The 26,922-nt window shown below is 41.1% G+C and overlaps 2 protein-coding genes across 3 annotated transcripts in view; one reads left to right on the forward strand and one right to left on the reverse strand.

The window, feature by feature from the left end:
- The window catches only part of pain (transient receptor potential cation channel family member painless), a 36,278-nt gene extending 26,621 nt beyond the window's left edge, over positions 1–9,657 (reverse strand). The window contains exon 1 of the mRNA XM_071597015.1: positions 9,463–9,657. The gene's annotated coding sequence lies outside the window, so the exon portion shown is untranslated. The remainder of the gene's footprint in view (positions 1–9,462) is intronic.
- LOC139698102 (gamma-tubulin complex component 2-like) overlaps positions 1–26,922 on the forward strand; it is a 91,444-nt gene that overhangs the window by 50,325 nt on the left and 14,197 nt on the right. For both annotated transcript variants that reach the window (XM_071597016.1, XM_071597017.1), the window contains exon 14: positions 23,921–24,064. In XM_071597016.1, coding sequence (XP_071453117.1) covers positions 23,921–24,064 — 144 coding nt within the window. The remainder of the gene's footprint in view (positions 1–23,920; positions 24,065–26,922) is intronic.

The following is a 26,922-nucleotide window of genomic DNA, read 5'->3' on the forward strand; positions in this document are numbered from 1 at the left end:
ATTTCGCCAGAATAAGGATCTATTCCTCAAGGCTAACATCCCTGATGAAACCCTAATGCTGCTGTTGTGATAATATCCGGTATATTTGTGCCTGTAATCTTGCTTTCTCTTCCACTGCTTAACTCGCTACATGATCGATCATTTGGCCATCGTCCATTTATTCACAGCATTGCCCTTTAGTAGTAAACATCTACCAAGGAGAATGGGGCGCGGCGCATGAAATGATAGGCATACCAAATAGCATTTTAGAACGGAGAACGTGTGCTGTAAACACCAAAAATAGATTTATCGTAATCTGTAGTACCCTAGTTATCGCATGAGTCGTAGCTTACTATAAAAGGTTCGATTGGGAAGATACCATCAGGGTAACGCTTTTAATTTCATAGTAGACAGTCTCGTGCTTATTCCCAAATGAAGAAAGTTCCAAAGTAGGCTTCGACCAAATTAATTTTTACGAAGTGTATTTATTCAAATTAAGGCTATGCACAATTTCTAGCAGTGAGTCCAGAAACCATCGAGCAATCACAACAACCTATGTGTGTATGCCATTAATTGGACATAAGCTCACAATATTCAGGGAAAAGAATTACATCGCTTATTTATGAAGATAATTTCATGAAAAAAAGTAATTTGTTTATTAATGAAACGATGAATCTAGAATAAAAAAGCCATATCCGGTGTTTAGGAATTATATAATGACAGAAATATGTTGACAGTGAGTTTTTTTAAGTGAAACATTACCATTTTGCATTTAGTATTGTTCACAGCCTTCTTTTCGCGTAAATTTGAATTCTGTTATGAGGTAGGGCAATTAAAAATTTTTTTCAAGAATTCCATTGATGTTATTAGTGTCATCAATTGTATTTGAAATATCACTTCCGCGAATGCCGAGCTATCAATCAGGAAGGCAAATAACATGAATTTCATGTTATAGGCCAATTTATGAGGACATGCAAATGCAAAAAAATTTTAACTGCTGGGTTGCGTTTCTGTACCTTTTCCGCCATGATATCCTAGTAGCATAAATATGACAATTGTGTCCGACCGCAACTAAGGCACTTTCGATTATCTCCAAGCCACTCTAACTGCATACATAATTGGTTCATCGGTTATTTTGTTAGCTAACTGGCTGGAGTTTTTTTGCAAATAACCGGATGGTCCAAATTGAGGTTATGCTTAAGGTAACTCTCAAAGAAAATAATGCTATGTGGTTGCCTGGGTTACAGATATTTTGGGGTAACTGCAGGTTATATGGAGAAAGTAACTGGCCCCCTAACCTGTTGCTTTCACACACCGTAGGGCAGTGCAAGTTCGGCTCTACCGTCGGCTTGTTAACTTTTCACGTAATATTTCCAAATGCAAGCATCTTGATGTAGGTTTAATGTTTTTTCGCTTATATTTTGAAGGTGTCGTAGGTGTCATAAATAAACTCTACGTTTATCGGACTGTGTTGGCCGAGTGTTCGGTTAGCCTTGACTGTGGGATATTTATTATACTTGTAATTACTGCCAGTGTATTTAAGTCTTTTACATAATAAAACCTGAACCAATAGTTACAGATTTCTTGCCCAAGTTTAAGTTTGGATATAATTTTTGCGTGAGAGACGCCTTGGTAGGCATTTCAAGCCTAACTGTATTTTTTTATTAACCACCGGTTTCCTAATGTTGCTATTTTTGACGTAATGCGGCTATTATACTGCGCTGTTTGAAGCCGAAAATGTTTACATCTTCATATATTTAGATTTATTGTCCATAATTGTGCGCCATGTGCGTGCGAATAATATTTATATTTTTATGCCTCATTAAAACGCCAAGACCCTCTTTGTCTTCACGAATGAGCTCGTAAACAAGAGCAAAAGCTTTTGCCGGTTCTTGAGAAACGCATCCCGTTCGCTAAAGGACGAGCTTCGGGACTTGAAGCTTCCTCTGAGGGAAATATTAAGATGTGCGGGTGATTGATTCGCACTTTGCCTCCAGGGTGTGTGCTGTACTACGTAGAGTTTCAGATGAAAGGTGATTAGACTTTTTTTACTCAACAGAGGGATATTCCGGGGATAATTTTCATTTTTCCTCTCCCAAATAACGGAGTAGTTGAAGATGTCAGAACTTGTCAGGGGTTGACTGAAGCCACATGTGTCCTCGACTTAAATTCCCAGAGTAGTCTTCCATTTAACTCTAATTGAATTGGCTAATGTCATGGACGTCGGTGGTGGTTATGTGACGAGCCACGAGGTGAGCCAGTGCCCTTCCATTAGCGTTTAACTGCCGTCGAAAGGAGGCGTCTGCCACCTGCACCAGTGTGAAGCAATAATGGAAATTAGTGCCAATTAAGGAGCCTTGGCAGTCAGTCGGGTGGAGCAAATGCAGAATCTCGCATCGGGCTGAAGATCCCCTCTTTTGTCACGCGTGGTGGAAAGATATTATCCCAAACCTTAAATGATAAAATCGCAATACAAGGCCACGATATGGTGATATTCATTTTTCTGGTCATTACTTTAGAGGAGAGGATGTTTATCGGAAATTAAAGAGGTAAGTTTAGCTACTGTATGAACGGAAATTTTAGCATATCGTCGTTATAAAGGTTCATTGGTGTGGGTGATTTCGTTAAGTACCTTTTTGGAGAATTGGTAGCGTTTCTGGTTATTGCCGAGTCATTTGCAAATTCTTTTTTCATACTAACATCCAAAAGCATCATCGAAGCAGAACATTCGCTTTCATGGAAAATCCGTGCTTTACGGGTTGTTCGTACTCAGCTTTTCATTAAGTATCATCGCGGCAGCGATCGAACGGAATTGAACGAAGTGTTGAACGAGTGATGAATTGTATTTAGAATGTACAAGATTGTGAAGGAAACGCTTGATTTTTTTACCCTGTGATGATATTTTTGTCCCATTTTCAACATGAGAAAATGTAAAAAATAATTAATCAAGCTTCGCCGTTAAGGCAATGACATTTGAGGTTGTCTAAATGAGAAATTCAATGCGGAGACCCGTAGAAATTCGGCGTTACATATGGAGAGTTTATTGACACCAGTCGGCTGTCACGAGGTCGTTCTCTCGTCCGTAGAATCTCCTTGTCAGTCGTGACCGAGTTGCACCCATTGGTGTACGGAAGGACAATCGCATATTTGTATTTGCCTGCATTATTTTAATCTGCACAAATGTAATATGAATGACTGACATTAACCTTGGCGCCAAAAATTACCGAGATTTCCGATATTTAGCGACGATATTTGTAGATATAATGGACGTCTGTCGTATTAATGGTTGTGATCCATTTTTATTCCCCTTTTTCGTACAACAAATAACTAATTTATTAGGTGAATTAACCCTTGTTTTGAATTGAGTCTTCCTCCAGCATGCGTAAACATTTGTACGTTATTGGATTGATTTGTAATAAATATTTTTCCCTTTCCTCTCCCTTATCATCCCTTATCACCTACCCTTCCCACCTGGTGTTTTCACCCCCAGCCACACACACCTTTTCGGTGGATCGCGGGGTATTTACTACCTTGATCAAAAAGTTCCCGGAATAACCACCGTGTGGCGCTCCCATCGTTCCGATTTGAGTTCTGTTTTTTTTTGTTAAATTGGTACATCTGTTGTTGATATTCCCTTTAAATCTTAGTGTCATAACTTGACATTTGCAAAAGTTACGTAGCCAAGAGTACATCTATCTCTGTGTGTGTTGGCGATTTTTTACAATTGCAGAAATGGATTTAAATTTGCAACAACGAACTTGTATTAAATTTTGCGTAAAAAACGGATTTAGTGGCGCACGGACGTTGGAAATGTTGGAAAAGTGTTTCGGCAACGATTCTCTAAAAAAAACGGTCGTTTACCAGTGGCACGAGCGGTTCAGAAGTGGTCGTGAGTCAATCGAAGATGATGAACGCAGTGGCAGACCATCGACATCGAAAGTCGGTGAAAAAATTGATAAAGTAAAAGAAATGTTGGTCAATAACCGCAAATTAACCATCAGAGAAATAGCGGAGGACTTGAACATTGCCTATGGATCCGCCCAAGACATTGTGGCTAATGATTTGGGTTTCCGTCGTGTAGCAGCAAAGTTGGTGCCAAAAGACCTCAATTTCATGCAAAAAAGAGACCGTGTTGACGTCGCAAAAGACATGATTTGCGAGGCTGAATCCGATCCCACATTCATCAAAAGGATCATTACTGGAGACGAGACGTGGGTTTATGAGTACGACACGCAATCCAGACATCAGGCAAGTGAATGGCGTTCACCAAATGAGCCGAGACCAAAAAAACCACGTCGTTTTCAGTCAAAAAAGAAGGCAATGCTGACGGTTTTCATGGATTACAACGGTGTAGTGCATCATGAATTTTTGCCAGAAGGCCAGACAGTAAACAAAGAGTATTATTTGGGCGTTATGAGACGTTTGCGTGAAGCAATTCGCCGAAAGAGACCAGAAATGTGGGCAGAAAACTCGTGGATTTTGCACCATGATAACGCACCGTCGCACAGTGCTATCATTATTCGTAATTTTTTGACGAAAAATGCAACAAATACCATCCAACAGCCACCGAATTCACCTGATTTGGCTCCCTGTGACTTCTTTCTGTTCAATCGAGTTAAAAAACCATTACGGGGAACGCGTTTTAGCAGCCGAGAGGAAGTAATGGAAAAATCGCAGGAAGCACTGATGGACATACCGAAAACCGAATATAAAAAATGTTTCGAGGATTGGATCAAGCGCTGGCATAAGTGTGTTGCAGTCGATGGGGATTACTTTGAAGGGGACAATATAGATTTAGATGAATAAACTTGTATTTTTAATTTTCTGAATAAATTCCGGGAAATTTTTGATCAAGGTAGTATTTCGGTGTCGTTCGATATCGGTAGAATTCTTTATTATTCATTTGCGCTCTTTTGAAGTACTCTTGATAGATAATAGTCCTGCGATCCCGCCAATGGTGAATGAGCAGGGAATTCTGAAATTTAGGGAAAATGTTTCCTCAAATGCTCTAGTTGGTTTCAAAGTACGTCAACTCTAATCGTATTCCATGTAATGACGCAAGCTGTGATTTGAGGGACTTGTATTATCCTGTTTCGTTGCACTCTTTTATCATTAAATGATTAACTACGCACGCTCTACATTGCCGCATCATGGCATAGATTTTCCCCATTTCCAGCCTTTACGAAAATAATACCGCCTAGTGTAGCAATCTACATCAACACAATACCCCGCCAGCCCCGCAACAAGGGCGTGTGTCGGAGGGTTTTAGGACACAAGCTATACGTAAAAAAATATTTGTTCATACGTGCATTTGAATACATGATAGCTTAACTCGAGCGTATACACACATACATGCCTCATGCAATATTTAGAGTGAATCAATCATAAAATGTTATTCTTTAATTTAATATGGTAATATCATAGTCCTCACTAAAGGGGGTCCTCCGCATTTAATTGCCCTGAGAGCGCCGTACAGTTTTGATCTTCATCTATGCATATTTCTCATTTTATAATTAACAATCCATTGAGACGAACGAAAATGTGTAGAAAGAGACTAGGGACTCGAATAAGAACTTGAAATGCTGTGATTTGAGAGACATATTGGGCATGATTAAACGATTCATTTTCCAGCTAATTTTAATTGTGTGCAGCTGTCGGTTACTTCGCTCCATCATTGGTCGTCACTCGTTAAGCTGGTTGATTATATTAGATAGTTATACCATTTTAGCATTCATGTTAATTATAACCTCCATTAGACAGTATTTTTAATAATGATTAGTATTGCATCGAATGTTTTTATAAAGGATGAATTTTTAAGGAAACAAATATGCACTTACCAACGAAATACCGGTAAATGATGGAAAGTTTAGCTCATAGGATGATTAATTGATTTAATTGACAGCTAAAAGATTTCGTTTCGAATAGTTGGTTTAAATATGACGAGTTATTCATTATTTTATTTATAATTTATTTGCCTCAACTTAAATGGTGACGTAGTGAGTAAATTTTCCGCTGCTCTCGACAATAATGAGTAAGGAATTTGGAAATTTAAGTCCGAACGGTGTTGCGGTGATCCTGAGGAGCCACGTAAGGACTGTCTTCAGATTTCTCGCCCATTAAAATTAGAGAGCGCACACAATATCCATACCCGAGCCGACAGGAACTGTGTGAACTTTCGTTTAACTGGTGGGCTCGTAACCAATCGAACTTATCACCGCCGAGCCATAATCTTTGGTTTAAATACCCTGGTGACCCTACTTTAAAATATGCTTACCTTCAACGTAAAAGTTTAGCATTTATTTGCGTTAAGTAGGGATTTCAGCGCGTCTTTAGTTTATTTATCGCAAGCTGTTGTGTATAATTTTGTTTTCAGACGCATGAATTCTCCGATTCACGAACGGTTTACATTCATAGTGATTTTTGGTTCGTTTTTCTTTGTAAATTTGGTGACAAATATATCGCTTTTCCCAGCACTATTCTGACGTGTTAGGAGTTTAAAAATGTTTCTGCATTTTTTTTTTTAACTTCGATTTTAGGTACTAATGTTTTTGATTCACTTATTGTAACTGAAGGACTGGTTTCTCAGTCGTCTCGATTGGTTATAAATCCATTGCGCAGCCTTAAATTTAAATTGCATAGTGGTCGTTCTTATTACAACTCAGCTAAAAATTTTCGCGAGCATTTTACTAATTCGCATAATACGCTGGGAAGTGCTCATTTGAGCTCAGTAAAAATTCTGGAAAAAGTTCATTGATGTTCCAAGTCAAGAGATCTGTACACACTTTTCAATTATCTGACTTTCTGGTTCATCATCGAAAATTTTTTCAAGTTTTAACTAAAAGCAGATGTTGCTGTTTTTCGGAAATTTTCAAAACCCTCATCACACGGAGAATAAAAATGATTACAAATGAAGTTTTAAGATGCTCGAACACCTTATTGAAGTTGTTTTAAATGTTTCATAGGCAAAGGAAGTGCTGGTAAGATTCTTTTGGGTTTCGTGGTCATGGTCACTCAGTTGCCATCTTTCGCAGCCTTGGGCGTTTAGAAAGGGCCGAACTACACACTGGTCATCGAGACCGTGGGAGTGACGTATCGCCTACTTTTTCACTGGTCCATGGCGTCATGATTTCGTTAATATTATTTTTTCCTGCTCTGGTAACGTGGAGGAATATTTCCAGTTGGTTCCACTTTGCTTCTCTATCCGGGGCACCAAATGTTATCGAGGAGATATGGTACGTCAGTTCACACATTATCACGGTTAGAATAAAAAATATGCTCAAACTTATTCATGCGGGTAAATGCGGTGTTGCATGTGCTAGTAAGATTGCCTTTCCTTTACATTTGCATTTATTTGATTTGATTTTTGCACAGAAAATTTTCCCTCAAGTTACCATCCCCTTAGTTCCTCGTACGCCGAAGTCAGGAAGTACTTGAGTACTATTTCTGTCAGTCCTTATTTAAACGTTTTAATAGGGAAACTGCCGTGTATAGACCCTTAAGTATGTAGTATACGTCATTATAACTGTACATGTTGTTTTCTGTAACTGCGTTAGCGATATGCAACCATATATTCTCTACGATGTTGGACTTTTTGTTTTTAGCTATATTTGCAGAATCATTTAATATATTTGAGACGATATTTTAAAATCGATTTATCGTAAAAAAAATTTTGCATTATTATAGTGAACATATAAGCGTCACAAAAGTGAGTGTACGCCAGTGATGCATGTGAGCTCGTCATTCAGATTCCAGAGGTATCTCCTTTGCTGAGCTTAACGCATTTCCCGTGAGATATGCGAAGCCCTGATGGAAAAGCACAGCGTCAGATGAGCTGAGGTCTGCGACTTCTGTTATGAACGAGGCGTTGTTCCTATCGTTGTCAGCTTAGCTCATTGCGTTGTTACGCAGTGACTCAATTTCCATGCCCGGCTTTGTGCAGTTCGAATGGATTTGAAGGGCACTGATTTCATGAAGGTTATCCATCTAGATCCATACTCTGAGTGAAATGTTTTTGCGTTGGTTAGTGAAACTTCTGCATTAAAAAACTTGAATTTTCAGTTGGGTGTGTAATCAGATGGGAATTCCAGCCTAATGACTCACGTATGCGGTGTGAAAACTGCTATGTAAATGTATGTGGTGGGAAAGCTGAGATATTTTGTAAAATTAACTCGATTTTTATTGATCATTGGTGTACGCTGATGAAATGGATATTTTGCTTTCTAAGATTTTGTTAAATTGGAATTAAATCAGTTGTTTTTTTTTGTATTCTCGTTTAAAATGAAGGGAAACTAAGATTAGGTAAATTATTTCATTTTAAATTCAGCGAATTGCTCGAAACTAATAATTGAGCCGGATCATTTGATGATTCGAGTTGGAATGTACTGATGTCTTGAACATTACCGTTCGACACTCAACCATTTCCATGGCACTTTTCCGTAAATTTGTAATGGATTGTGGTGATCAGATATAATGGAATTCGTATTCTGTCGCGTTGATACAATTTCAGTTTCACTTTATTTATCATTTTCCGAACATGGATACGTAGCGAAACCGGTTTACGTCTCACGATCACGTCATTTCTGTTAAAAAATCTATCACTAATAAAACTGACACGTACATTTCTTCATCACTACGCCTTGCCCGATTCACTTCCGTCTATAATCAACATTTGATATAGAAGAGCGTAGCAATAGTTTTTCATTTAATTTCCATGTGTTAGTTCTAAGTAAAATGGCGTACCACATATTTATGTCGGGTTTTCCTCAATAGTTGAAGGAAGCAAGCCGTCCGAGAATGTATTTGCCGTATTTCCTCTAAATAAGAGTGAATTTAATGATTCATGAGGGAGAAGTATTCACATGTAGACAAAACATATGTTGAAGAACAGGTCGGCCATAATTGTAAACTTTCACCGAGTGTTTCAGTCGCACAAAAACGAGATGATGTTTCAGCCGGTCACTCATCTTTGGCGACTTACTGGAAATGTTGTAGAAAGAATTTATTCTATGCAACAACGTTGAGAGACGATTTTGAGTAAACAGTGGCAATTTGAAAAGTTTTAATTACATTCTACACAATTATTAGCACATCCATCTTTCGCCAAATTCGTAATTATTTTTTCCTCACACACATGGAATCTGTAACGAACCACGGTCAATGTTTTAACCGCACAAGGATCAGTCGTTTCATGCGTCGTCAGTTGTGCACTGAAACATGTCGACAAATATTTCACGCGACACAATACGTCGGACAGCAACTGAGTTGCAGTCGTTCGTAAAAATCCGCTCGAGTGGGCGAATAGGTGTGAATCAAGATGGAATACGATCGCACTCGGCGGAAGCAACGAAGGCGATCGGAAATATTTCCCGCAGGAAATCAACCCTTCTCTCAATAGGCACACACTCGGGTCGCGTGGACCGCCCTACTTCTACTCCGTCAGCTTTCACCGGACCGACTTCGAACCTCGCGAACGGATTCTCTCACCTCTCCTCAGGACATTTGACTCCTTCGGACGGGTCCCGACGATCCTGCGGATTAAATCCAATGAGCCCTTCTTCGTCGCCGAGAACACTTTTCACGCGGGTATCCTTTGGGAGGGACTCGGTCGGAGGGGTCTGAAGGGAGAAGCTGACCACCGGCTACCGCACAGAATCACGAACTGCCGCCCGGTCTCCCTGCCCTCTCGTCACTGAAGCGGCTGCCTCCGCGCCCCCCCCCCCCCGCCCCGTCTCTGCCTCCGCTTGCGCGCTCTCTCTCCTCCCGCATCCTTCCCGAGGGAGGGGGGCCACTTGTTGAGTGTGGGATGTGGCCCCGCATGATGGGGGGAGGGGAAGAGGAGCGGCGCCCGGGCGGGGGAGACTCGTCGACGGGGGTGAACGGGGGATGGGATGGGAGAGCGAAAGGGTAGGGGGCCCTGAAGATGGGCGAACGCTTGCTTGCGTTAAGAGAGCCGGTTCAACCCCTCCCCCCCCTTCACTCCCGGCGGGTCCCCTCCCAATGCCCCTTTTTGCCGTCCTACCCACCCCACCCCGCATATTTCTCCTCCGTCAGCTACAGTGGGGAATGAAAACAGAAAATAAATGAATAAAGCTGTGATGCTTGCGTGTGTCTCTCCCCCTCTCCCCACTTGCTGCTTTTCCTCTTCTTCCCCCCTCCCCTGCCTCCACTCTGCTCACTTCGCGGCCATCCTTTCAGCCCTGCCGCTTCTTTTCGCTGTTACGCCGCGAGCTGCGCTGCTCCCTTCCCGGTTGCCAGATCTCCTCCTCCCCGTGACACACACGCTCCCCCCCCGTTGTATCATCCCCCTTCCCAGCGCCACGCCCCGCCCTCCATTCAAGTTTTCGTCCGCTGGCGAAGGGCGCCAAAGGTTGGAACGAGGAGGTGTGGCGCCTATTTCGCCCCTTGAAATCACCAGTGTCACCCACCGCTCTCGTGCTTTCCTGCGTGCAAGAGCTTGGTGCAAAAACCGGTATAGTTCATTTTTTATGAGGGAGTGAGTATGCCGCTCACGGTGAGGGAAAGTGAATGCTCAGTGTTTTGATTGGTGACGGAGTGTCGGTGTGACTGTGATAAAGGGCAGAGCGCAATGAGGAAGAGGGTGGAAAAGGATTGTTGGGAGGAAGGAAATATGTGGAATTGAAGGATGGTTTATTTTAGCGTTGGGTGTTGCGAGTTTTTCGTGTTAGGTGATATCTAGAAGGGTAGCTGTTGTTAGCCTATGTGCCCATCCTAATTCTACCATAGCTGGTTGATGACCATTAATAATGGTGTCGTTTTCGCTTGTGTGGCCAAGAGAAGATACCGCTGCATCAGTAAGATAAATAATTTTTTTAAATAAAACCGCTAAGCTCATGTGTAGTATAAACCTAGCGCATGACTCAATTAATGTTTATTTGAGATTTGTTTATTCATTTTTCTGCCCAATTTAACTCTTTGGCTTGATGTGCTTTTGCACCAAGGGCTTCAATTTTGACCTTTCGGGCAAAAGATTCGTGGCGACCCCGATGGGCCCATCGCACCGGCCGGCCAGCACGAAGGTTACCATCCTAATTCCATGCAGGGCGTTTACTTCATTCCACCCGATTAATTAATCAAATTTCCGCGTATTTCAATAATTACTCTTCGAAATTTTCTTGGTACTCTCGTCCTTGTCTGGGATTTGAATCAAAATGATTCCTCCTTAAAACTTCTGCAAGTGCTAGTAGTATGACGGATACCATAGGCATTGTTTTGGGAGGCTCAGACGCCAAAATGAATAGTTTTAATTGAAAAGCGATGCGTCAATGCATGGACTGTGGGGGATTGTTAGGAGGCGTGGCGTCTTGCTTATCAAACAGCCCTCCTCGCCCTCTAACATTGTACTTTATTCATTGTGCAAGTGCAGCTCATTTGTTTCCCGAGATGTCTGTTCGTTCATTTAGGTTCATAGAGTCGATGGTTTTGTTAATTTTTGCAGACGAATTAAAAATATATCAGTCGTAATACATAGTGTTGTGGATGTATTCAAAATATATCGTTGATAGAGCGATTCAATTCAACGTCCAGTGAAGTCTCCTTTTGATGCAGATATTATTTTCTCCCAGAGATGGAGATATTTTTTATAGCTAGCTTTTATTCCTCACCACGCCCAATTTCACTGTCACATTCGGCATACGCTGAACTGTCTTCTCATGAGCGTTACTGAATGTGCGGTGGTGTTATGCTCATCATCTGAAACTATTCAATTCTCTACCGTACAGCTTCCGCTTTTTTCGCCACCGTAGCTATGTGGGCTCTGATATTCAGGGAAGATATTACAAGGGTGCATAACCTTATCGATTTCTCTGTCGTTGACAATGAGTAGTCGCTATCAACTGGAAGGCTCCACCTTTTCTCTTGCCAAATTGTTCTCAAGAATTAGCTCTAAAAATTATCATTGTTAAGAGCTAATGTTAACAGCTTTTATGGGCTTGAATATTCTATTGTGCGCCATAACCCCTGAAAGTAACTTGCTCTTGTCTTCTGCTCAACGTGAAAAAGGTGACTGATTTAAACTAAATAATTGGATATGAAGGACAATTGAATATATTCCGAGAGTTACGCAATTATCATGTGTGGTTATTGTATCACCAATTGTGTTCGTGCATTAATGAAATGATCGAGAGAAATAAATATAATACCGTCGTGTGTTTGTTTCCATTGTGGGATTCAATGAGTCGTTCAAACCCTTCCCTCCTTTCCGTCATGACCTCTAATTGTTTAACGCATCCACGGATGTTGAGGATGGGCATTGGGAAGGGCTTGAGGGTGGCTGTCGATCAAGCCATATTCGCCAATGGTCGAAATTTAGTTAGCCAGTCTGCCATGGGATTTCGATAATTTTGGAGCGCATCGCAGATCCAATGTGAGTTGAGAATTGATCATGCTAGAACGAGGATAAGAAAATAAGGAATGCATACATACAATAGCAATTGCATACAGTAGGAGACGTAGGGCACTTTTCAACTATTCAGGAAGTTTTCTAGGTAAAAAGGAGCAAAGTAATGGGAAGAGTTTTACAATAATGAAAGAAACTATTTCAAAAAGGAGAGAGTTGATGCCAAGGGTCTTAAGTAAGCCAAGATATTAAGATAATATTAGTGAATACTTTTAAAGCGCGGTGTCTTATGATTCCGAGACTGTATGGAGATTGAGGAAATGAGATGAGGGTGGATTGGAAAAGCTTTGGGATATGTTCAGAAAAATAATGGTGAAAGTAAACTAAACAGAAAAAACAAAGGAATAATAGTAGTAGTAGGCATAGGTAGGGGAAGAGAGAAGATTGTTGAGAGAAATTCGAAGGTTGGATAGGTGAGAAGAGTCAATGAAATAGAGGAGAGGAAGGTGTGAGAGGAAACATGCAGGGAAAAAGGAGGCATTTTGGATGACTTGAGTAAGAGGTAGAGAGTACGTGTGTGGGGTTGAAAAATGGTTGTATTGCATGGTGTTAAGGTGTTTACTGTGGTGTTATGTGGGGCACAGGTTTGCATCAAAACTTAAGTCTCTGGGCCGATCGAATTCATATCTTTACCTAATGGACCACTCCGAATGAAGTCTAAACGTTGTGATGTGTCAATCCCATAGTCAATATTGAATATTTAAGAAAAACTACGTACCGATATTTCGGTCAACCGGGTGACCATCAGCTGGAGTGGAAAATTGGACAACGGGGAAACAACAGTATCGAAGTACTGCCCGTGGTCAAGTGAATGTATTCAAGTGGAAGGAGGGGGGGAGGCAAGACTGGAAGTGGGTCTAGGTGGGGGAGAAGTGTTTTTATTTGTTCTTTGTAGCCTGCGTAATTTTAAACTCAAGTTTTAAACTTTTTTCTTTGATATTCCATATTGGCTATAGGATTTACACCTTACATATTCATATCCAATAGGTCACACCGTCTTCGCTTCTAAACTTTGTGGTAAAAGGTGTCGAAAACAAATGACCTCACACTGTTTTTGGCTCTTTTAAACCTCTCCTACATCTCTCCCTCCCTCCCTCTCTCTCTCCCCTTCTCTCTCCCCCACTTCCCTCCGTTATCACACTCCGTCGCACACAGAGCGGATCCTCCTGAAATGACTTCGCGTTACACCCATAATCATAATTACTGTGGGTGTAACTGAAGTAATGTCAGGAGTGGGCGGCCTCTCTTAATAACGCAATGTTGCAGAAAATCCTTGCCTCAGTGTGATAGTTGAAGTTCGCTTGATTCTGTCCGTGGTCGTCATGGAGTCATCTTTCTCGCGCCCCCACGAAGTGGGGCAAGTTAAAGAAACAAAAATGTTTAAATGGCCACATTTTCGGAATAATGTTGAGAATATAAAGTTGCAGCGTGTTGCTGAGGTTCCGATATGATCGATTTTATGTCGATAAAAAAAACTTCCTCGGTTTTTTTTTGCTATTTGATATAGTTTAATTCTGAATACGAAATGCGGTTGGTATGTGAGATACTCTTCTAACACTTCATTATCTCCCCCATCCCTCCTCCTTTTAATGCATCATTATCAATGCCTAAGACCCCAATCGATTTATACTTTTGCCTGTATTAAAAACACAATAGACTTACAGACAATTAGAGCTCCATGCTCTTTCCTCACGAAAATCGAATGAGCTACCTTCGGCGTGGTGGTTATAATAACGTGGAAAAGTGGAAATTGAAGTATTCATAGATTAAGATGCTTTTTATTGTAAAACTTGGTGGAAAACCATGCATTCTGCCAGCTGATAGTCATTTGTATTGTCTTTCAGTGAGGCAAGATCACAAGCAGTGTCCTACAAATATCCTCGTGCAAGAGTAAGCTCATTCATTGATGGTCTACTGAATAGAGGCCTTGTTCATACATGATAAGTGCATGGTCGTATGCCTCGGAAACAGTTCCTACCAATCATGCCTTCGGCTGGCTCACTCTCGTTTCCTTCTTCATATATTCTAAAGACTATATATTTCTTCATGAAACCTATTCCAATTATTTTTTCATCTTCACTTTCCGTAGCCTTTCATCTATTCAGATATTAATTTGGAACTCAAGATACATTCGGGAGCTCAGTTTACATCCATGCTTTGTTCTCTTTCTTTATTATGTTAACTGGCCTTTAATCTTAACCATTAATTTCTTCCACGTATTTTTTCAGCTTCCAGTATCTCTTTCGGGTTATTTAATGGCCACCCTGTTTGATTTCCGCTTATAATTGGAGTTTCTATTGCCAGGGAATACTATCACAATCCTTTCAATTTCTTGTATAGTGTGTTCGCTTGTTTCTCTACCATCCTACTGCCTTTCCACCCTGTTTCCTTCGCCACATTGGCTTCTTACTCGCTTATTAATCATTCGGTTGGACAGTGTTGCTCAGGGAGGTTAAGAGAGATATTGAGGACTAACATACAAGCTGCCCTAAACAGAACATTCCAGCCACCTTACTTCTTCCCTCCTCCCGCATTCCAGCCAGCTTCCCCCCTTCCGCATTCTGGTGTGTATTCACCCCCTGCCACACACCCTAGCGGTGGTTGGCAGGGTACATAAATGAATGAATAAAACCTCTGCTTCGTCAACAAATAAACGTATCTTACTAGTGACTACGGAGTTAATGTCGTTAACGTAAAGTAGTTTGATCCAACTCCGGATATTTTTATCTGTGCCATATGTTTCTAGCTTTGTGAGTAGTTTACTATGAGGGACTTTGTCGAAGGCTTTCTTAAAATATAGGAAAATCGCGTCCACTGGAGCATTCCTCTCTCCCGAAGTAAGAATATTATGAGCAAAAAGCGCAAGTTGTCTCCCATTATCTACCTTTACGGAAGCCGGGCTGATTTTTCATTAATAACTCCTGATTATCGAGGTGTCTCACGATCGAACTAGCAACTAAAGGTTTCATGACCTTGCATGAAGTGGATGTAATGGAAATAGTTCTGTAATTCCTCGGTTCCTCTTTGTCTCCATTTTTAAATATTGGTAATGAATTACCCGTTTTCCAATAACTGGGAACCTTGTGATCTATTAGCAATTTATTAAATGTGATTCTAGATACGGTGCAATTTCGGGTTTTTGTTCCTTATATATACAATGGGTTATTTCATCGGGCCCGGAGGATTTATGAGGCTTAATTCAGCGGTCGTTCTCTATCACTATAATAGATTTCAATTTAAGGCATTGGTTGGCCAGCGCGTTTTTGTAAGCTATCGGAGATATTCGGTAAGACATTAATAAAGACGATTTGAAAGAAGGAATTTAATACCCACCCCCCCCCCCCCGGCCCCTGCTTTCATAGGGGGGGAGGCAGGGGCTGCAGGTACCACTGGAGGATAGCCCAGTGAATAGCATTTGGCAAAGAATCTTTCACCAGGAGAGAATCTATGGCTGGTACGTTGCGGATGGAGGTCAAGAAACGGCTCGTCAAAACTTTAAAATGGAGCGTGGTTTGGTACAGCGCGGTACCATGGCCATCGAAAGAGAATTACCAGTGTAGATTGGAGGCTTTTGAAATGCGGGGTGAAGAAGGATGGAGAAGATAAAGTGGACAGAAAGGAAAACAAATCAGAAAGCGCTAGTTATGTTGGGGGAGGAGACAGTGATTGAGGGTAGAACGTTGGGCAAACGAGGAAGGGACATAAATAGGATAGGGATGTTGGACGAAATGAAGGGATGAAGGAAGTATACGGAGATGTAGAGGGGATTACTGTAGTGTCCGTTGTCAAGTTGACTTTTTGCTAGGAGAGATAAGTAAATGTATTTTTTTACTGTCGTATAGGCTGTGTCCATCCGAAACCTACCTTAACCGGTGAATTACCAGTGATATTAACAATATCGAAAAGTAGTAAGTCAATCCACTGTGAGACAAATATAAAGTTGCGCAAATCTGTAACATCCAGCTTTTTAAAATGTGGAAGGTAATCCTAAAGAGGCGTGCATGTAGATCGAGCTTCTAAATATTTTTAGTGATTACCACTATGTAACTGAATCGCCTTGAAGTTCGGTAAGGGTTATACCGTGTTTCTGTTTAGCATCGTCTGATTGACCGAAAGGCAACGCAATTGAATATCCTCAAGAACTAAAGGGAATATTTCCCTGGATAAATTGAGTCATGATGAAGTTGCTATGTTTCTTCTGCCAATGAACCGAAGTTGCATGCCATACGAATCGCCGAGCGTAGTCAACAGCATGGAATCCATTTCATGCCGTCGATTGCTCGGCTCTCGAATCATCATCCTCTTGGGAAGTCGACCTACTGGACGCCCATTCCTTTCCCTCGCGTACAGAGCGTCCACCTCGTTTACAGATCGTTGAAATGCTTCGTTTTCCGCTCCGTTTGTTTCTTGGCGCACGAATGGCATTTTCTGCGCCGCACCATTTCGTGGAGATGCTGCGTCCGAGAGCATGGCCACTCCCCTCCTAGGCCGTATTCGGGACGACGCCCGCCCGGGACCCCTTAGACGATTCAGGGCGAATCGCAATTCTCGGCTCTAAAATCGAATTTCACGATTCTCTTAAGTTAAGAGAAAGTTCCCCACCACTTCGATCTACTTTTCCTGAAAACCCCCGCCACTTATTGGAGAACCAAAAGTCGAAATTGATGCCTTTTGTACGTAGATTTTAAATTGTTCCCCTCATTATATGGTTTAGGTCACCGTAAGGGCTTGTTGAAGGGGCAGACAGATTACACGCACTAGGCATGAAATCTCAAAAATCATGATTTCTTTATTTTTAGTTACAATTTGTGTATATATAGAATAATTCAAAATAATGTTGATAATTACAGCTAAAGGTGCATGCACTGCGGTATCTAAGTTAGATATATTTATCCACGTGTGCGAGACAAGCTGATAGTAAGAAGAAGGAGGTTAGATGAAAGAATGACAACACACGAGGCTACTTAGAATGAAATGAGGAATATACTTTTCCCCCCAGGGCGGTGAGATACAGTTATTAAAATCCTTTATCGTCCGTTTTCATTTTGTAATCAGCTCTCGCGTTAAGTTTCCACTGCGCTGCGATACATTCCGAGCAGTGTACGGTTTCGAATGTCCACGGATTAAAGAAATATCATCCGGCTGCACGGAAAATTCAAGCATTCATGGAAGCATGGTGAAACGCAGGGAAATTATATCAGTTTTTGGTTGTGAGCTCTCGATTAGAAATATTTAACTCGTTTCATTGAATATTCAAACAAATAAAAGTTTTATATAAAAATCATTTCAAAGTGAAAAATAAGTTAGCCATTTGTCATGATTACTACGAAAGTTCGACGAAAAGGCTTGAAAATCCGAAATAACGAGCCATATAAACCGCATTTACGACAGAGCCTTGGCGAAATTTCGAATAAATAATTTTCTCTTTGAAAATATATTGTTTTGTATAATCTTCTTTCGTTTTAGGAAAGATGAAATATACTTGGGAGGTTATAAATGGATGGGCAAACGAATAGTACAGCACTTTACGCCTTCTAGTGATGCTCTGCATCGAACTATGTAGAGTTATTTGATTTGGATTAACCTAGTGTTGTTCGTCGATCCCGTAATTGGATGAAGGTAAATATTGCTTCCGAGACAAATATCTGGCATTTTGCCATCGAGCATATTGTTGTATCTGGGCAATAGACATATGACGGTGCAAGTGGAGTGAGTGTTCATCCCGTGACGATGGCGACCGAGGCTGGTGACCTTTTGGTCCATTGACTAATGTCAGAGTCACCTCCCCTGCCATTACGCATCATATTAGGATGCAAGTGGAGTGAGTGGTTGCCCATGACAGTGGCGATCGAGGTTGGTGACCAATCTGGACCCTTGACCCATGAGTCACCTACTCATTTATCGTGCATCTTGATGATGATTACGGATAACTGAAGACACCAGGTCGGAGGAGAGGCAGTCGGGGACTCGCAACCAAGCGACACAGAGTTGGGCTGGGCCCCTCTCGTGGAAGCCCAATTTGTGTGGTTTAAGTTTGTATGCAGTTGTTCTTGTCTTTATTAAAGTCTGGGGTAAAAATCAGAGCGTTGGACTGGCCTTTCACCTTGTTTTCCGATATTTTCCCAATACCCATTTAAATCAATCCCCCAGTTACCCGCAAAGCAGCCGCTCGACTCGCTGGGTATTCTAAAATTGTTGTCCATATCCCACGCGAAGACGCAGGGATACGACCTTCATACGATGCGTAATGACAGGGTAAGTGACTCTGACCTTAGTCAATGGACCAAAAGGTCGCCAGTCTCGGTCGCCATTGTCACGGGATGAACACTCACTCCACTTGCATTGTCATATATCTGTTGCCCAGATACATCAGTATTCTTATTATATTTTTATGATCGCAGAGAAATTAACTCGATTAAGGAATGACTCCTGGCGCCGCCAACTGTAATTTCTGTGTAATTTGTCATAAGGCCATGTAGAGGTCTACCCCGCTGGCCCAGGGCATTAAGGGCGTGCACATGAGATTTACCACCACACGTATCAACCCGATGTTTGGTTGTTTAGGTGCGGGTGAAGCTCGTCTGTTACTAAGCCCAACTGCGTATGGGTATGGCGAAGTTGGTTCAGTAACCTTAACTATCAGGTCAATGGACTTGTTATCGGGGAGCGGCTGATCATGCCTTCCTTTTCTGTAGCTCATTTTGCTGGTACTTTCTCTGGCTCTCTTCGAATTGGCTCTGGCCTTTTTCTTTTCGAGTCATTTTGTCATTTTCTGCCCCGTCCCATACTTCCAACATAGGGGCCGCAGTTTTGCCCTCTTTCCGAGGTAATCCTTCCCGCTGAACGTCTCGGCCCCCTTCTGTAATTCGCGTCCTTTCGTTTACCTTCCGACTCCATCTTGACAACCAAGGACTCGACCCGTCTCCATGGCTTCCCCCTTACGGTCATCAAGTGGTGGTTTGCCCATCCCGATCCTGGAAGACGTTCCAAGCGCTGCTGCCGTTGTGCAAATATGCTAGACTTGCCTCCTTGTACCCCTATCCTCTTATCGGTTTGGTCTCCACTGTTAGTTTTTAGAATTTTACGTTGGGGTTTTTTTATTGCTTTCAACTCGGCGAGGAGGGAGAGAAGATTGCGTTCGCCGTATTCTGGTGCATAAATTTGTTCACCGCGTGATTGCGGCATGTCTCCGATGAAGAAGAGAAACCGAGCGGCATCTTTTCTTCCTTGAGTATGTATGATACGTGATTTGAATACTCGCGCGTCATGCCCCTAACCCCGCCGAAAAGGCGTGCTTCGATGGGCTAAGCCAGACGAAAGCGAAAAATAAAACGCTATCTAAAGTGTTAGCGGTACTTCTCTCGTTTTTGTCGAAAAACTTCCAATTGAATCGTTTGCAGATGCAATATTGGAACACTGCGCCGGAGGATGATTGCATTCCGTATGCTTTTTTTTCTCGGTTGGTCGCTCATTTTTTGTTGTAAATTTTAACTGGGCTGTGCATGCATTAGCTATGGCGAAGATCGTGAGTTCACATCCCACTTTAGAGCCGTCAACGTAGTGTATTCGGTGGGTAACACGCTGGCCGGTAATTGGTCTCGGTATTCATTGTTTACGGCTTTGATGTCGTCCTAAAGCGTCATGGATTACATTAACGTTGCGATTTTTAGCTTTTAATCGTCGCAGCACCTCCGAAACTCGAATATGCTTTCGTTTTTTGTATTTGTAATGTAGGTTTTAATGGTTTGAAGTAAGCACTTGCATTGCAACATTAGGGATAAAAAACCGTCTTATTTATTAAATATATGTATATGAACTGGAAGGATGTGGCTTATTAAAAAGTAGTCGCCTGCTTACCCTGGAACCGCAGGCTCGAATCCCATCTGGAACTTGAGTTTCGTGTTGGACGGTTCGGGTTTTCTCAAATTTAAAATTCCGAAAAATCTCGACGATTGTAATTATAAGTCGTTTGAGAAATGAATGAATTCTTTTGCATGTATACCGAGGCTAGCCCCTAAAAGTAAATGCGAATAACCCAGTGCAGTAACCGGAGGCCAAGTGCAGTTTTTCTGTTGGAAGTTAGGTGTACTGATACGAGGCATATTTAGGCCAGACAAATCACATTTCGGCTCGACACATAGTATTCCATTGAATTTATATTGCGCTGCTATATATATGTCCTCTGCGCCTTCTTTTATCGATTAGCTCTGCGAATCGGGAATATGGTATTGGAATGGGGAATTCCCGGTTAGAAAGATGTTCCTAATACTAATTGTGAGGTCCGTCCGTATATTCCGTAAGCCATTGTGTGTGTCTAGGATAGTGCAAAAATTATATCGTGGTCAATTTTGATGATACTAGTGACACGTGAAGCGGTGATCCACAAAAAAGACCAAATCAGATTCCTTACACGCAGGTAAAAAATTGCGAAAAAAGATGGCGTATTCATTGGGAAAGCAGGAATGAGAATCTAGAAAAAAAATCCGAAAACATCGGTTCTATTCCTGCTCAGTTTACTCATAAGAATGTTTTCGTTGGTGCGGTATAATATGATATTTTAAAGTTACCCGCACGCTCGATCGAATGTCGTTGTCGCATTCTCTTTTTAATATACTGAAAGGATCCTGAAAGAATGAAAATTTTAAATTTTCCCAAGTATGATATTTCATGTGTACTGTTCTACGGCGTAGCATTGATTGGAGGGGGTGCGTGAAGATCACGGTGAAACTTTCTCCTGTTGCCACGAATGAATGGAAAACGTGCGCGCATCAGGGCACGACAATGAGTGTGTGTGATCGGCATAGGCGATGCCTTTTGCACGATATTCAGGAGAGCTTCCGCTTCATATTTCTGTAAGAAACTCCTCATTTCTCCATGGCAGCTTCTTCGTGAGCCATAAAGCCATGCTTATGCTTTATATTGCTATCCTGATAACAGGATTAAATTTAGCGAAAGGAATGGAAGAATAAGGTATAGGAAGTGCGCACTAGCTTTTAACGGAGTTATCCGCTAAATTTGCATTACAATGCAACCATTTCAAAGTGTATATATGATTCGCCTTGACCGGGGATCGAACCCGGATCCCTAGATTTCCGACCAAATGCTTTCAGTTGGTTAAGTTAACGAGTACCTCTTACACCATTTCAACGTAGTAATGCATAATCATATTAGATATTTTCTCCGTACTATCAATAAATGACTGTTTTCATTCAACTTGGTTATACTGCGAAGTGTAAAGTTTTGCGCAGGCTAATTAATTCGAAATTGCATTCCCAGAATTTTAGTTCGCAGTCCTCTGTTAATTTTGCAATTGGAATGTTTTTTTAACATAGGTTTTAGTTTCCAGAACATCAATACTATAAAGCAGCTAGCTAATACCGACAGTTTTCATTCTTTCAAAGTTTTGTATAGAAGTTAGTTGGTGACAGTGTAAAACAATAGGTCGAATACCTTCAGAATTTGTTACGAATTATAGGAATCGAAGCGAGGAATCAGGACGATGGAATGTCACGTCTCGCATTGTGTGGAACTTCATTTTCTGACCACTATGTTCAATACCTTCGCCCTAAAATTAATGTTTGTTGTTTTTTGTAGAGATTGTGGACATTTCAATTTCTGTGTAGTTTAGTTGGTAGTATCAGATATATTTTATGAGAAATGCTTTGCGGTAATAAAACGTCGTAGTTAATGTCACCGTGATATTAGTTATAATGCGCACGCGTGTCTTGCTGCCGACAGTCAAACCTATGATACGCTGTATATTTGAAGAGTAAGTTGGTCTTAAAATATGTGTATTCGTTAAGAGAAGTTTTTATTAACGGTTTTAGCTTCCTACAAACCAACTTCACTTTTATACATAATCGCCGTTCACTTCAAAGCAATTTTCGTTACGCTGCACCAGCTAGCTTCTTTGATCCCTCAGCATAGAAGTCCGCCGCCTGGTAATTGAGCCAGTGCACAACGGCCGTCTTGAGTTCGTCGTCGTCTTCAAACCGTTGTCCATCAAGCCACTAATTCAAGCGTAAGAAGAGAATACGGTCTTTGGATGCAAGGCCAAGTCTTCTCGGTCTTGTCGATAGCGTTCCAAAAACGCTCGTCCACCCAACATTATATACTCTTTGTGTTGGTCGGTGAGCCCACAGGTACAAAGCCCTCAATGGCAAACTGAAAATATTGTTATATTTGAGGGAGTTTTGCGTGTTTTATATTACGCCTCGATGGAGAACTCTCAAAGAAGAAATAGATAGATTGGACATACATTGAGGCGCAATAGATTCATAAGGAATAAAATTGAAGGAAAAATAGAAGGGAAGATCCCAAGAGAAAGACCAAGAGATATAGGACAAATTAAGAAGTACCTAAATCGGAGGGGATATCAAGGATTGAGGGCATTGTCATTAAATATAGTAGACTGGAGGGCTGCACTAAACCAATCGTAGGATTGAAATACTGATGATGATGGCCCTCAGTCCATTCAATATCCTTTTACCTGGGCGTCCAAGAAGCACGGGTGCAAACGGACAGCCCTGCCCTTCTCCCATCCCAAGCACTACCCGCCCAAATTCTCCATCCTTTGCCCTAAAATTAGGTCTAATTTACGTTCAAATTTGATATCCAGCCCTCCAGTTTACTCCAGTATGTCTAAACCTGTATTATCTTTGTTTACTCGATTACACGACCCTCCGGCTAAGGATTCAAAAGATGTCTCCTCTGTCCTACGTTAATTTGCATTAATTTTCTCAATACCCTTATAACTTTGCATTCCCTCTCCATTTCCCGACTATCATTTAATTAGTAGTCATTTGTCGTATAATTCATACTTTCATTGATAAATCTCTTTACTGCCTTTGCAGCGTGGGAATTTGAGCTTACATGTGTGGAGTCCTCTTATTTGAGTTTAGGATTAATATATACCCAACAAACTTTTTACGACCGACTCCCTCATAAATGCTGCGGTATAATATAAAAAATTATCTTTTACAAAGTTCATCATATCCTAATATTTGCTATTAGTTTTATGGGTTTGGGGGTAGGAATGGTGCGGTGGCTAACGTACAGGCTTCCCACCGAGAGGGCCCGGGTTCAAATCCTGGAGACAAATATTTTTTCAGCGGTATCCCGTTCCCTACTTGAGGTGCTTGGTGGAGAGCACTTTGAGTGAGTACCACGTCCGTCGGATGGGACGCTGAACTGCGGACCTCTTGGCGCCTTTCGACAAGAGTAGGCCGACGCCGGGTTTCTCTCTGCCCTTCCTTTCCCATCCATCCCTAATGGCGCAAATGACCTCAGCTATCGGTCGCCTCCCATAAAAACTACTACTAGTTTGCTCCATCATCACATAACGTAGTTGACCGTAAATCTTCTTCCGCTGTTGTCTGTAATGCATACTGATGGACTTGAATAAATATTGAAAGTTTCATTTATTACTCCAAATCCGAGATCCAAAAATCGTGTGGTATCTGAACTGGAGTTATATTGTAAAAATTAATCAGTCAGGTGAGTGATTTAGCCATTTCTTGCTTGCAGGTGAACAACGTGGATGATGTCCTCCTGTGTCATTCAAACTTCTTGGACACATGCCTCAAGGACTGCATGCTGACCAATTCTATGCTGCTCTCCACTGTGCACAAGCTTCTGGGTGTTTGTGTGAAATTCGCAGATTTCATCAAGGTATAATGCATGTGCCTTTTATTTACCCTCATGACCCCAGCCTCAATACAATTTTGATTGAAGTGTGTAGCGGGAGTGTTGGAAGTTTGTTCCACGGTTTCCTTCTTGAGATGTTCATTGATTGGAAAAGGAAAATGAGATACGAGTATTTCAGAACTAATTTAATTAATGATAAGTATTGTAAAGGACATCGTGATTTGACGTATTCGGTATAATCAAAGGTGGTAAATCCTTTGAAATACTTCAGCTGCACTCTCCTCAATATATTTTGATATTGTACACGTTAATGGACTCGTTTCTTTGATATGGAACTGATTTCTTGTACATCCTTCGGAAATTTGAATGTGGTCCTTTGTATTTTACGTTTAGGAATTTATTTTAGTACCCTTTTCAGTAATTTTAGTGCAAATTGAATGCTTATTTAATGAATCTCATTCCGTGAAATTTTGCTTCAAAGGAAAAGGTTCCTTATTTTCATGCGTATGGTAATTTTACCTCTGCATGTACTTCTGGTGCAGAGCTAATTTTTTCTTTGCAAGGAATGACAATCATCTTTCTATCCATATCTTTTATCTAGCTGGAGAAAATGTAAATGCAAAACAATATGTGTTCTATTTTCAGTGAGCACAGAACTTTCAAGTGAATTTTGATTGAACGGGAACTTTTACTCCCATCTATTTTACCTTTCAAGCGTATGATTCCAATTTACCGTTTATACTTAAATATAAGCCGATTAAAAAAATCAAAATGTCAGTAGAACTCTTCCTTTGGCTCAAAATATGGTACTGAGAAACGAAAAGGCATTAGGAGATGAAGTGCTGATGCAATCGCCGTGCAAATCGCACTGGCTGCTGTTTCTGAAGATGGCATGGTGGCGTTGTTGATATTGTGTTCGGCTACGTACTGGAGGACCTCGGTTCTAATCGCCATCCAACATCTCCAACTTCACTTAAGCTGTGATTTTTTGGGCGGCAGACATTCCTGGAAAACTGGTTTCGGTACTGAGAAATGAAATATTTTTCCGCCCAGTTTTGTTTTTGAAAATACCAAAAGCAAGTTTCGTTTTAGTACAGGGGACGGATCTGGAGAATTAATATGCTTACATTTTTGTCTACATAATTAATTGGTTCTTTTACGTGTCAAAGTGACTTGTGGAATATTTTAGCTTTGTCGTCAGAGCCCAGCAGCAGTCAAAAGTTCAAAAATATTGCTGTAAAATCTGAATGTTCTGCGAAACATTCCTAATTTTTCAATGCCATCCTCAATATTTATTATTTTGTTAATTAATTCTTTATTTTAAGAGTAAACTCTGTAAATCGAAATTTTGGCGATGAAGTTTTATCTGTTTAACGGAGCAATTAATATTTTTCGCTTCGGCTCCGAGAGCCGCTCCAAGTCTGGCGGGTTGCCAAGCTTAGATCGCCATTTTTTTCCATGGCCTTAAAGCTCTGGGCTAATTGTGTATGAGAGTTATTAGTTAAATTATTCAAGCACTGAAATGTCTGTTTTAATAAACACTGGTTTTGTTCTTCAGGAAAGAGGCTGTTGAAAAGATAAATTAACCATTTTAGTACTTGGTAATCAAACTGGTGTTGATGAACATTTCACGGAGGGGGAAATCGTATGGTGCATTGAGGGTGTGCGGGTGGGGACCGATGGAGCGACGGTTAAGGCGTCACTCACCCCGCAGTGGGAATTCGATATAGTTTGTATTTATTTTTCCCTTAGGCCTACTTGGAAAAGACCTGAGTGGTCGTTAATCACTTGTATTCTTGGGGGGGGGGGGGGGGAACAGCACATTCGAGAAAGCGACATTTTATAAAAAAATCACTCAAGAGGACTGCAGTCCTCTTGCCTTCTCGGGATGAGATGGTCCGCATTGAAGCTGGTGAGAGGAAAAGGCGAGAAGAAGAAAAAGCAGGAAGGACAGCGTATGAGAACTCCTTTTCAAAAGAAATGAGAGCCATCGTAAGAATATCATATGAGAACTGTGCTAATTTGAAAGATTGGCAAAATTAAGGAATTAATGATAGGGTCATGTAAAGATATTAAATAAAATATGTCATAGAATACTTACATACGGAACTTAAGACTTGTATGGGTCCGGAACATGGTCTTTGTGGAGAGAAAATGGGCGTACAGGAAGGTAAACGAAAAAGTGTGTAGTATAGTCATGGAATCAAAGAAGTGGACGTAAGAAATTAGAAAATGTTGAATGCTGTGACAGAATGAGGGAAGTATTGTGCATTTTAGGAGGCGTTTAGGGACGAAGAAAGTTTGTGCAGGTGAAGAATGTTTTTAAAAATATTCGATTCAGGCTATGTAGAAAACCACTACATCGTGTAGTTTTCGCGATCAATCCAAAATCTACCTCTGATCAGCAGACTACCGAATAAATCTGATAAATGCACACATTTCGGTAGGTACGATGTACGTCCAACTGTGCAATTTCGCTCCAGATAATAGATAACCAACGGAAACTCGTTGTATATAATCGCAATCCTCTCCAGAATACTGTATCAATTGTTTTTTTCTCCAAGAGAAGTAACAAGCTGCTGGACTAAGTACATATTCCAGCCAAAGTTAGCAAATTAGGTGTTTTAAGGGCATGCAATAATATCAGTAATAAGGAACAATTCTGTGGCGTCTTCTTAAATTAGTTCAAATGAAATATATTTTTCACAGTAGACCGTGGTATCTTGATTTGGTCTACTGCTTCTTGGTTTCTACTCCGTCGCCTCCGTGCGTTTTTTATCCTGTAATTAAATGAATTTCGGCTTGCCATCCTTGAGTCTCATCAGACAATCGATCCTGCTTCAGCCACCCATTTAACTCCTCCTCCTCCACTGCTTGTACTC

Source organism: Hetaerina americana, unplaced genomic scaffold, assembly GCF_022747635.1.
Source record: "Hetaerina americana unplaced genomic scaffold, ioHetAmer1.1.p SCAF_8, whole genome shotgun sequence".
In the NCBI taxonomy this organism is placed as follows: Eukaryota; Metazoa; Arthropoda; class Insecta; order Odonata; family Calopterygidae; genus Hetaerina; species Hetaerina americana.